At 46.8% G+C, this 12,429-nt stretch overlaps 1 protein-coding gene across 2 annotated transcripts in view; it reads left to right on the top strand.

Moving 5' to 3' along the window:
* Positions 1-1,998: 1,998 nt before the first annotated feature.
* LIN7C (lin-7 homolog C, crumbs cell polarity complex component) overlaps positions 1,999-12,429 on the top strand; it is a 24,842-nt gene continuing 14,411 nt past the window's right edge. For both annotated transcript variants that reach the window (XM_019519495.1, XM_019519494.1), the window contains exon 1: positions 1,999-2,097. In XM_019519495.1, the coding sequence (XP_019375040.1) occupies positions 2,061-2,097 (37 nt within the window). In that variant the 5' untranslated portion in view covers positions 1,999-2,060. The remainder of the gene's footprint in view (positions 2,098-12,429) is intronic.

Here is a 12,429-nt window from a genome sequence, read left to right as displayed (position 1 = left end):
ACACGAATCTCTTGTAAAATTTGAGACCCAATGTTTAATGTTTGATTTTCAAATAGATAATAAAAATGTAAATTAAAGGCATTTATTTTTCTTTCTACATCTGAGGTATTGATCTGTGCTTTTAGAGATGTTTAAGAAAACCTTCTGTGCTGCATCAGTCCAAATATCAGCTGTTGGTTCCTCAAAATGGGGGTCACTGCTTGGCAATTTCTAGGGCATTGTGAAATATGCACATACATTTTTTCCCCAGATCTATTCATTGGCTTAAGCAGTGTTGGCTACTAAAGATTTCATTTTTCTTTTGTTTTGTTACATGAAAGCTGTAAGGATTTGACTTTATTCGCTTGTGAAACTCAAACCGTTTCCATTCACGATCCTGTTGTGCTGAAATGCATGCAGGATAAGCCTCTTGCTGGCAAGAGGGCAGATTAAATAGAAGGCAAGGTACATTTGCACCTTATAGACCAGTGATTCTCAGCCAAGGTGTCCTGGCATCCTAGGGTGCCTTGAGATCCTTCCTGTGGGGCCATACAATATTAGGACTGTGAGGTATGCAAACGTGATTCAAGTAATGAGCCCAGAGATCAGAGAGGAATCCGCAGTGTCAAAAACATTCTTCCCTGTTGTCACTGGCAACGTGTAAGGGGTGCATGCGGGTGCACGTGTACCCCGAGATTGGCGGTGCAACCCAAGAGAAGCGCCATCGATGCTGCTATCACCGCCTGTGGGCAGTTGCTGCTTGCCACCCCTGCCCCCTCCTTCACTGCTGACCCTGCCAACGGTGTCTGCAGGCGATCACAAATGGCTGCTGGCTACTGGCAAGACTGCCAGCGGCATCTCCGGGTAGTTGCCACTCAGTGCTCACCACCCCTCCCCTCACTGCCGACACTGCCGTGGCCACTTGCAGGAGCTCCCCACTCACGGCCACCACGCCCCCGCCGCCAGCACCACTGCCTGTGGATGGTTGCCTTTCCCTGCTTAGCTTCTGGGGGCATGTGTCATTCATGCCTGTTGTGGTCTTCACTGAACTGCTTGCAACAGAATTGCTCCAATATTTTTCTATAGACCACAAAAAAAAAAAAGCAGAAATTAAGAGCTGGCATTTTCCAAGTCTACTCAGGGGTGCCTGGAGCTGGCAGGGGCGTGCGTGGGGTCTAAAGAAAGTTGACTATTATAGACTAACAAAAGTAGATATATAGAGGGCACAAGTTTTTGTGAGCTGAACCTCACCTCATGAAAGCTTGTACTACATATGCATATACATACATATATGTGTGTATCTGTGTGTGTTTATGTATACACGTGTTTGTGTGCGCATGTATACACAGGCAACCCCCACTTAGTTCTTAACCGGTCCACAAAAAATCAAGCGTTAAGCAGAATAGCGTTAAAGAAAACCAAAAGGTTTTGACGAACCAAGCTGGCGACTGTGAGCCTTACTCTGAAACTTGCCGAGCGCTAAGTGGAATCGGTGTCAGTGTCAAACGAGCGTTATAGCGAAACAGCACTAAGCAGAACAGCATTAAGGAAGAGTTGCCTGTATACATGTAATGTGCGTATATGCATGTCTGCATGTGCGTGTATGTACTCTAGTTAGTCTATACGGTAGGGTGTGTATATATATATGTGCGTGTGTGTGTATACATAGATATATAATGTAATGAACGACGCATGCCCCCAGAAGTTGGCGGTCACGGCAACCGCCCGTACGCAGCGGCGTGAATGCCAGCAGCAAGCGCAGGCCGAACTAGGAACTCTCGCAAGCGGCCACAGCGGTGTCTGCAGCGCAACTTAGGGGGGCGGGCACGTGACCTCGCATTCCGCGCTTCTCATTGGCTACCGTCTGCCCTTCCCGCGCCAGGCTGGGAACCCGAGGGCTGCGCGCCCTCCCTCTCCGAACACATGGTCGGGCGGGGAGAGGGGCAGGGCAAGCGCTCGCACATGCGCGGTGGGGAGAGTTCGGCTGGCTCGAACTCCCGCACTCTTTCTCCTCCCACTCAGCTCTCGCGGCCTTTCCCGAGGCGCTGCGTCACTTCCGAGGGGTGCGAGACAGAGGGAAGATGGCAGCGCTGGGTGAGCCGGTGCGGCTGGAGCGAGGTGAGGGCGGCTGGGAGCGGGCGTTGGAAGGCGCGGGGGAGGGGGGAGCTACGCACTCCCCTTTCCACTCTCCACACCCACCGCGCGGCCAGCGGGCCTCCTCGCCGCAGGGTTCCCCCCGCTGGGTGTCACCTCAGATACCTGCCACGCGTTACGTGCATTGCGCAGTGTAGCCCGAGCAGAGCAGTCGGCCCGCCAGGAGCGGGTGGTTCCCGCCCTGGTTTTAGGCCGGCCCACCGAGCAGGGGAGGTCCTCCGCGATAAAAATGACCATCCGGGTACTTGAAAAAGAGGCAACCAGCTCTCCAGTTAGTGGTGGAAAATGTGTAACGACTTGAGAGCCGGTTTCTTCATAGTTAGAACTGGGGCGTGTGACAGGGCTCGCTTGTAACACATGGTGCCCACCTGGGTTGTGATGCTCGGGGAGGTGTTATTTTTGCAGCCCAGTGATGTGTAGGTGCAAACCACTGGAGAATCACGTGCGGTAATGATACAGAGCATCCAAACCACGTCTTAATTTTCTAAGTGCATGTGCACGTAGGCAGCAAATGTGGCTGGTGTGAAGAGTGACTTCTGCGTGGGAGCGGAGACCAAAGAGGATTTGTTTTGGGTGGTGAGAACTAGTTGGGCTCTTGAAAGGGGCAACAGATGAGTAGTGAGGGAGGTGTGCAACCGGCTCTTTGGGATCATAGAAAAAGAGAGTTGGAAAGGATCTCAGGAGTCACCTAGTCCAACCCCCTGCTCAAAGCAGGACCAGCCCCAACTAGAACATACCATCCAAAGCCTTGTCCAGCCAGGTTTTGAAACCCCACAAGAGTTGCCTTTCTCCTTGCGCTTTGCTAGTGGGTATGGTGGGGGGGACTGGATACACCATTTTAGCTAGTGTCTGGCTGTAAATGCAGAGCTCTCTTGTTCAGTCCCCTTCAGAATTCTATTCTTGAGACTTTTTGATGGTTTGCTTCCCCATTTCCTTCATCTACCTTCCCATTTTGCAAATAAGCTGCTTGTAGGGTGAGAGAGAAGCTTTGTAAATAGATCCTTGTTGCTGCCAGTTCCACAGCCCTGCTGCCCCCCTCCCCCAAAGCTTGTTAATTAGAGCAGCTGCTTTGGCAGTGGATTAGCTGTTCTCAGTGGGTTTGCTGTGTAAAACCTCAGGCAGCATCCTGCTCCCCTCATTACCCTGCCACTGTGCTCTGTCCATGAAAACAAACAAATCTCTGCAGAGTTATTTATGAACTCGGGAACAAAGGAGCTATTTACGCTCCTTTGTTGGAGCTTAAATAGCTTCATGTTGGTTCATTTTAAGAATGTGGAAAAGAGTACAGAATAGAGTAGACTTGGTGAAGAAGAATGCTGTTTTTCAGAAGTAATTTCTATTGTGATGTTGTTGACTTTAGGTAAGTTTATGTTATTTCAGTATCAGGTCAAAGGAGCGGACATCACAGAGAATTGGCATATAACATAGGGAGAGATGGACAGTTTTGTTTAAAAAGCATGTCTGTACTAGCAATAGGAGTAAATTACAAATTGGAGGACAAATATAAAAGAATCATGGAATACTAAACTGGGATTGGGAGGGACCCCAGAAGGCATCTTGTCCAACACCTTGCTCAAGGCAAAAATCTTCCCTGCCTAAACCATCCTAGATGAATGTTTCTAACCTGCACTAGTGATTTGATTACACTTCCCTTCTAGGTAATATACGTCAGCGCTTAGCAACTCTTCAGAGTTAGGAAGTTTTTCCTAATGCAGCATTCGTTCTTTAAGTCCATAGCTTTGGTACTGAAAAAAGATGATAAGCTAATCAGGTTTAAATTTGGGTAAGTGCAGTCAATGCTTATTAAGTACATAGTACTTTGTGTGCCGTTGTACTGTCAGCCCTGAAACTAACATCACTTTCAAGGTTTCTAAGGCCTCTGACAGGATGTTCATTTAAAGGCATGATCTGATTCATCCCCTTGACCCCCTCATACTGCCCCACCAACACACATGTCTGCATGTGCATGGCTGGATGTGTAGTTTTGGAATTGGCCGTCATACCCCAGTTGCATCATACTTCCATATTTGTGAGCGCAGGCGAAGCTCAGGATCCTGACCCGGGCTCTGCCTGCGTTGGCAAGTTGAAGGCAAGATGCCCAAAAATCAGTTGATTGTCAGTTTGGCTTGGACTGCATTGGGGCTGATTCTAGACCATGGCACAGTCTCCAGACCCAGCAAGCTAGTGTTGTTCCATGCAGGTTTTAAAGTCCCCAGCAGGGAGAAGGGGAGCCTCAGTGCCTGTTGCTGGCCTGCCTGTCCAGAGCTGCTTGGTACAGAGTTTAAAGTTCCTTTGGCTTAGCCTGGTTCCCAGCCACATATTGAATTAAGGCATCATACAAAATGAGCCATAAAAATATGCTACATCAAGGGTGTCAAATATAGAGCCCACAGGGTGGATCTGGTGCATGGAACCATTTCATCTGGCCCACTTAGTAGTCCAGCGGACTGCTACAAGTACAGCGGAGGAGAATCCAGGTTCCCTGGACCCCAGTGGACATGACTGTTGGCAACAGCTTCCCAGCTCTGTCTTGCTGCCTGAATTCAGCTCCATGTAACCACATGCCCCTAGCTTTGTGCCACTGTCCAGCCAGATCTCCATGCTATGGGGCAGTGGTATGGTTCTAGGGGCATGCAATTGCATAGAGCTATGTTTGGTCAGCAGTGTAGAACTCTGGCCAGTCAGCAGTGCCAGGGTCACATGGCAACACAGAGCTGAGGGTGTACAATGGCACAAAGCCATGGTTGGGCAGAGTGGAGCTGGGGATATGCACCTGCAAGGAGCCAGGGACGTGTGGCAATGCAGAGCCGAGGCTGTGCATCAGCACGCAGGCACGTTCAAGTAGTGTGGAGCTAGGGGTATGTATGGAAAGGACCCAGGGACATGCAGTGGTACAGAGCTCTAGCCAGGCAGTGGCATAGATCCAGGAGGTTGCTGCTCATAGTTTAGTTTGCCTCCACACCACTGCATGTCCCTGGCTCCAGCTCTATGCTGGTAGTCTTCTGGCTTCAGAATGGAATAGCAGTTGCAGGATTGGATAGCAGGGAGGGAGAATTAAGAATGATGCAGTGTAGGATTCCCATGTCACAGAACTCCTGGTGTTTGTCTAACAGTAAACTGGTTCAAAATAGTACTTGATTTTTCAGGTATGCTTCTGAACCATTCAGCACACCTTTGAAGTGGTTTCACAGGCTTGCAAGTCTGTCTGCTTAGGTTCAAACTACGGTTAAACTGGCCTAAGTATTATGCCTGTCCATGTCCATACCTGTCCTAACAAAACTCTGTAGTGTGATGTAGACCAGAGTTAAATTGGTTTGTCTTCCAGCAGGAAGACTATGAAAGAGATGGGCATGCAAAAGCTTTGTAATTTATACACAGAAGTTACATTGTATGTTTTAGATCACTAGGAAAAAGCTGGCATAACTATATTATGCTGGTGTGAATATGCCCACGCAAGGGGTTATAACAGAGAAACTATTTTCATTAAAAAAATCACACCCGCAACTGAAACATTTATGTCATTCATAGCGTAGGCCTGAGTCGGTGTTTCTTTTCCAGGTTCCTTCTGTCATAATATTCTTACATTCTGCCCCTTGCTCTGAGTTTGCATCATAGCCACTGCTGACTGCAAAATTAGTGTCTTATGATAAAAGTCGGCCTTTCATATTAGAATATTGGTGCACTGTATAAACATCAGTTCTTGCAGCTTTCCTGAGAAGCAAGCCAGGATTGTACCCAGTTTAATCATGGCACAGTGAAGTTACATGGGGGTTCTTTAGCAAGTGAAGGAATAGACTTCTGGAGTCTTGATTTGTAATATTTGCTAATTTACTAAGCCATACTCCTCTGTACCATACAGATTATTTTCAGGATAGAACATCAGTATCTGTCTCTTAACAGCCAATGTCTGGCCAGATATATTAGAGTGTTACCTTCCCAACACAGTGGGGCTCTGCACAACATCTGTGAGACTGGGGCCTGGGCTGGTGGCAGAGGCTGGGGGATTTTCTTGCAAGAGAACAAAGCTGGTACCCTTTGAGAAGAAAAAAAAAAAAATAAATGAATCTTGTCAGTCAAGACCTTTCTTGGCCAGCTGCTTTGATTGGGGATGGAGCCGTACAGAACTTCACTTTTTCAACTGTGTTGTTAGGAGGCAGAAACAGTAACACTCGCTGTTGATAAACAGCTTATTTTTCATTCAACAGTAAAACCAAGAAGTAAGCAGTCCACAGCAGGAAAAATAGTGCTGTGTTACAGCAAATAGGGTTTGGATGTGTGGGGGAAGCTGCATGTGGTGTTCTGAAATGAGGTAGCTAATGTTCAGCATAGTCCTTGGAAGTGGGGAGTGCTGTAGCAGCATGCACTGGTGGAATGGTGGGGATTAGAAAGCTCAAAGATGATCTGCTCCAGAAGGTGCACTTTTTCTCCCAAGGCATGTTGCAGAGCACCAGTACTGCTTGTTGGTGCCCTCAGTAAGTAGAGTCACCAGAAAGTGGCTACAGGGTAGATGCCCCACCTGTGGCACATGGATGTGCATGCATGTACTGTGGAAAGTGCTGGGTGGGTGGTGACAAGGCTGGAGTTCTGCCTCTATACACTTTCATCTTCAGCCTAAGCCTGTATGCTGGACTTCTAGAGCCACTTGGAAGTTCTCCTGCCACAGCTTGATAGTCTTTCTCACCATAACCATGGCCCCTTTGTCCCCTCATTGATCCATCCCATTTGAACTAGCAGTCTTTCCAGTCTTTAGGTATGCCTTGCTTCCTTGGTCTGAGCAGCACTCCAGAATGCAACACTACAAGGAGTACCATTCTCACACCAATGTGGCCTTCCTCAGAGGAAGCAGCCAACTCCCTCAGTATCTCCTCTTTTGGTCTTTGTCATTGTCCTTCTCCTCGTTGTGATTGGTATGCGCTGGGCAAGAGTTTGTGTCTGAGACCTTTCAGTCCCTGTGACTGTAGGTGTCAGCCTTGGAAGGAGAGAAGTTGTTCGTTGTTCTAGTCTCTGCTTTAGTGAGAACTCCTAACATTCTCAGTAATTTCCAAAATGTCCTTTCCTGTGAACCTCTGCAGTCTTGGGAAGCTTGGCCATGGCAAGTACATGTGTTCTGTTCCAAGTTTTCACTTAATGGCCAAACACTGAGGGGCTGAGAGCTCCAAGTGACAAGGCTACTGCTTCCCAGTGCTTGAGATATGAATGGCTCTAGCACCTGGGAAAACCTTTCCCTAAAATGAGGGAGGGTTGGAAGAGGGGCAGTTCAGTGCCCTCAACCCCTCCTCAATTCCCCAAACTGCAGACCTTGAAGGATGTGACACTAATCCAGGGCAGGCAATTATTTTGGGCAGAGGGCTGCTTAACAAGTTTTGTCAGGGGCTGCATAGGTGATCCCATCCCTTGACAGTTGCACTGCTGCCTGATCAGCACAGTGGGACCAGAACTCCTGCCCCCTAACCCCTGACCTTTGCCATTGGAAGTCCCTCCTCTTGCTGCCCCTCCCCCTAGTACTCCTTTTGGAAGGGGAGTCTGCCATCGTAGAACCAGAAGAGAACAAAATCATACACTAGAAGTCAAACAACTACAATAATAATTTTACAAAACATATTTGTCATGACTTGTGATTGTGTACTGCATATAGAAGGGATTGCATAATAACTAAAAAAAAATAAGGTGTCATTCTTTTATATTGTGTATGTGTGTGTATTGTGGGGTGTAAGAGAGTGTGGGGGGGCGTAGGGTATGTTGATGTATGTGTATGTCGATGGGGGTTGTGGGGGCAGGGTGTCAGTGTGAGGGAGGGTGAGGGGGACCCCTACCACCTACTCCCCCCATGATGTGCAGCCCCTGCTGCCTGACAGCAGCAGCAGGCAGGGAGGTTGGGATGCTGGTGCCTGGTGCAGGCTGGCTGGAGCACGGCGCCAGCCAGTGCTGCGTGGAGGAAGGGAGCAGAGCTTGCCCTATTGCTGGGGCTCTGTACTGCATGCCTGCAGCTCCAACACTCACAGCAGGGGGAGCCCCACGCTGGAGCCTGCTGCCTCCCCCACAGGTCCCCCACTCTCTGCTGGGAGTGGAGAGAGCCCTGCCCCCTGCTTCACCACGGAGTCCAGTGCTGGGCTTCCCCGCTGTGTGTGCAGTGAATTGGGACAGCTCCCTTTGAGGGACTAGGAGACATATGACTGGCCTGTTTGGCTTTAACATTGAATACCAGGGGTTTTGTGCTACTTGCCTCAAAGATTTTCTACATAGGCCAGTCTGGTTTGCCCCAGATCAGCTGGGTATGTAAGACCCCTTACCTGTGGGCCAAATTTGTTTTCAGAGCTTGTAAATGTGGGTCAGTATCCTCAGTTTAAATAAGTGCATAACAGCTCTAGGGTGTTCTTTTTAGTTTGCTTATTGCTTGGTGGTATTGGCATGGTGGGAAGAGCTTGCCAAATTTAAGCACTATTAAACTTGTGAGTACAGTTGGAAGTGTAATGGTATTGAGGCCCTCTGGCTCAGTTGCAGCTGGCCTTTGTTGAAAACACATGGGTTGTTAACAGGCCAGTGACTGTGGCTGGATTTTACTATTCACTTGCTTTGGAGGAAGGGTCAGTGCAGATGTTGCCTTGTGATTTTCTGGTGTGAAGCTCAGGGAGGAGTAGATGGGGTAAGCAAAGATTCCTGACCAGTGGTCCCTTGTGCCTGCATTTCTCCTCGCCTTGGGCTTCCTGCTGCCATCAGATAGATGGGACCTAGTTTCTATCACTGATTGTGCTTGGATGATATTGCTGTGCTTGTGGGTGGAGACACTGGGTTTTGGCTTCCTATCATGGCATGATGTGGGACAGCTTTAGCTTTGATATAAAAGCTTCTCGGCCCCAAAGAAAGGGGAGGAGAATGACCAAGCATGTGAGTGGATCGTGTAACTTGGTTTTGCCTGGTGGCTGCCGAAGTTGGACATTTTAAGCTGAGACATCGTTGTAGGGGTGCAGAAGTGCTTGTTTGTAGGCCCCTTAAGGAGATGTTCTGTACTGTAGGTAAATCATCACTGAATTGACTCTTGTCTTCCCCAGTGTGGGCAGTGTGCTGGCAGATATCCTTGTGCTTCCACTCAGTTTGGAAGTAGGTGGTCCTCGATGCACTGCTAGGTGAGTGGGCAGGCTGAAGTGTAAAGAAACAAATGGCAGCTTCATTTCTCTGTACCTCACTTATAAAGGACCACATTATGCTGCCAACTTTAGAGAAATTGAGGCTGGAAGGAAGACTTGATTGAACTCCTCATGAGTGACCACAAATCTCCATGGGATTCCTAAAGCCAGTCCCCTGAACTGGAAGAAGATACATATGAAACCTGTACCCATATGTTGTATATCAGGGGTTGGCAGCATTTTCTAGTGGGAGGGCTGGAATGACCCAGCTTGGTTTGGAAGCGGGTATTAAGACCTGCCGGCGGCAGCAGCAGCTGCTGCTGCTGCTTCTCTTTGCCGCTTAGCTGTGGCATGGTTGAAACCCTGCTCTGCTAGAGTTCATTCCACCTGACTTCATGGGCAGAGCTCCTTTTCTGCTGAAATTGCAGGCAGCCAACTGTGGTGCAGTGAGACTCCCCTAGGTGCCATCAGAACCAAGGTATTCAACTTCAGTGTAGTGCAGGGAGGAGACCCTAACTGCCAGATGCCATCCAAGAGAGCTTTGCGGGCTGGATCCAAAGGCCCCAGGGGCTGTAGGTTGCCAACCCCTGTTCTTTATCAATATGGATCTAAAACTGGTTTATCTTGATGGAAGCTCACCACGGATTCTCTCTCTTATGCTGGTTTAGGTCTGCATGTTGTGTCCGTGTGGTTTTTTTTAATTGGTTTGAGGTCACTTAAGGTAGTATAAAACTGCATGTAATCTGCACATCCTTCTGTACTTAATTTTTCTAAAAAAGGGAATTAATATGTTTTATGGACAAATAAGGTGCTGTGGGAGTTGGGGAAAAGCTGACAGCACCCAGCAACAGGAGAAAACTTTTCAGTTCTCCATATGGATAATTGTTCTACTTCTACTTCTGGAGAGTTTTCTATGCTGCTTTTCTATGCATAAATATATAGGGTATTTTTCAGACTCCAGGCTATACTTCTTAAGTTCATTCAAGTGCTGCTGACTTTCATGTTTACCAGGAAGGGACAGTACAACTCATAAGTTGGCTTTGAAGATTCCTTTCAAGCAGGTCCCAGAGAGTGGTGAGCTGCTGTTTCTCATGCTTGCATTTCCTCATGTGCAAGTCTCTTGAATGCATCTCTGTTTAGCTTGTGAGGCTTTTGGAAGAGGTTGGTGGTTCTGTTTACGTCAGCAAAGACAAAGAAATGTTATCACACAGATAAGCAACTGCATGAAAAATAGCTGAGAAGAGGGGTAGCCCTTGAAAGTGGAACACGGTGATTTGGAGTGAGTTGTTGGGGTCCAAATATCATTTGGCTAGTGTATAGACTTGAGGTATCACCTATGCTTATGATAGTTTACATCATTAGGTATCTATGCTTATGATCAGTGATCAAGACAAATTAAAGTACCTTCTAAAAGAGTTTTTGGGATCATGGCTTGGCCCCTGTGTAGAACTAATAATCAGAAGCACGTTAATACTTCATACATTTCCACACTTTGCTTCCTGAGATTAATCTTTAAAACTTCATGTCAGTGAAGGTCCTTCAGCATGTGTTCTCACAAGTCACAGAGGCAGCTGTGCCTTTTTCCATATTCATAAGGATATGGAAATCCATGAATTCCTAGAATTAAATTCCTAAGACTTATATGCAAGACATTTTCTGTTCCACATCCTGGACCATGGAACACCTTACCAGAGAAGATCAAAATGTTCCCTCATTTGTTTTGTGGGTCTTTGGTAAAATTAGTTTTTCAACTCTCATCTATCTCCTGTAACAGAAACTGAAGAATAAAGAAAACCCTTGGTATGGTATCTGTTTGGCCCAAACCTACGATTCAGAAAATGGTGTTTGGCAAACTAGAGAGAGCTTACGTGAGCTGGGTAATTCGTAGTCTTGTTCAGCATAAAATGTAACCGGTATCAGAGAAATATTTCAGCCTGATTAGAAGCTGGGAAAAGTAAAAGGAAGGTTGCATTTTAAAACTTTGTATTTTATTTTTGGGTATTTAAGGACTTAGTTTTTAGGAATAAATATTGGGTGTATGACCCCTCCCACCCCCAGTGCTCCTTCCTGCCCATGGTAGGGGGTCGGACTAGATGATCTGTCTAGGTCCCTTCCGACTCATTGATTCTATGATTCTATATGAATAACCTGCCTTTCAGGTACTTTTTCTTGGATGACTTTTATGGAAGAGTTGTGTGGAAGAAATGAAGCTATTAAGTTTATCATTAGAACAAAGGTTTGTTCTGTATCGAATCTTTCTACCACTATGCTTCTCTTTTTAGGCTTGTGCTGCAGGTGTTAAAGATTCTATCAAATTTTCTCTCATATTCACACCCCCAAATAAAACACACACCTTCCTGTTGGAAGGTAGAATGTAGAATTTTTTTTTTCCAGAGTCATGTCCAGCTGTGTGTTTGTACAGTGAGTCCTCCTGGCAATGTAGAATGTCCAGGAAGTATGGCACTGGGAAGTTCCCAGTGCCAGCTGCCTCACCGAGACTGTCTTCTGGGATGTCACACTTCTAGGACAGTGGTAAGTTTCTAGGAGGACTTTATCATACAAGGTTAGGCTCCAGACTTTTACAAGGGCAGTAGCAAGACTGTTGGTATTTTTTATTGTAAGTAGTTCTTTATATAATTTCATTTAAATGAAAAGTGTTTTCACGTCACAAAGCCCATCAAGATCCTATCTGCAGCTCGCTTGCTTCAGGCACAAGCTAATGTGCTCAGTCAATAGCTATGGCTGTGAGAGGGGTGACCCAGGACTCTTTTGGTAGCTGCTTGGCATACTTTGTTTCAGGTGTGATTCTTTTCAACTTCCCCACTTAAAATATGCCATGTGGGACCTCATTTTGGAGGGAAAGGTGTATTTAGTACTTGAGAAAATGTGGTATTTTTTCTAGGGCTGTTAAATTATTTAAAAATTTGATTGCAATTAGTTGCACAATTAAAAAAAAATAGTCGCAGTTAATCATGATTTTAATTGCACAGCTAAAAACTCAAAATTATATGCAGAAAACTCAAATTATGCAAAAGTATGGAGGTACTTTGTATGGTTGGGATGTGGTTGTGGGGTGTGTGTGTGAATTTGTAGAGATGTGGGGGGCTGTAGGAATATATGGGGGTTTGGGGCCTGGGGAGGGGTTTCTTACATGCCTTGGTAGGATGTGGGG

Source organism: Gavialis gangeticus, unplaced genomic scaffold (assembly GCF_001723915.1).
Source record: "Gavialis gangeticus isolate Ggan-Ray unplaced genomic scaffold, GavGan_comp1, whole genome shotgun sequence".
In the NCBI taxonomy this organism is placed as follows: domain Eukaryota; kingdom Metazoa; phylum Chordata; order Crocodylia; family Gavialidae; genus Gavialis; species Gavialis gangeticus.
This window is presented reverse-complemented; position numbering and strand designations above follow the sequence as displayed.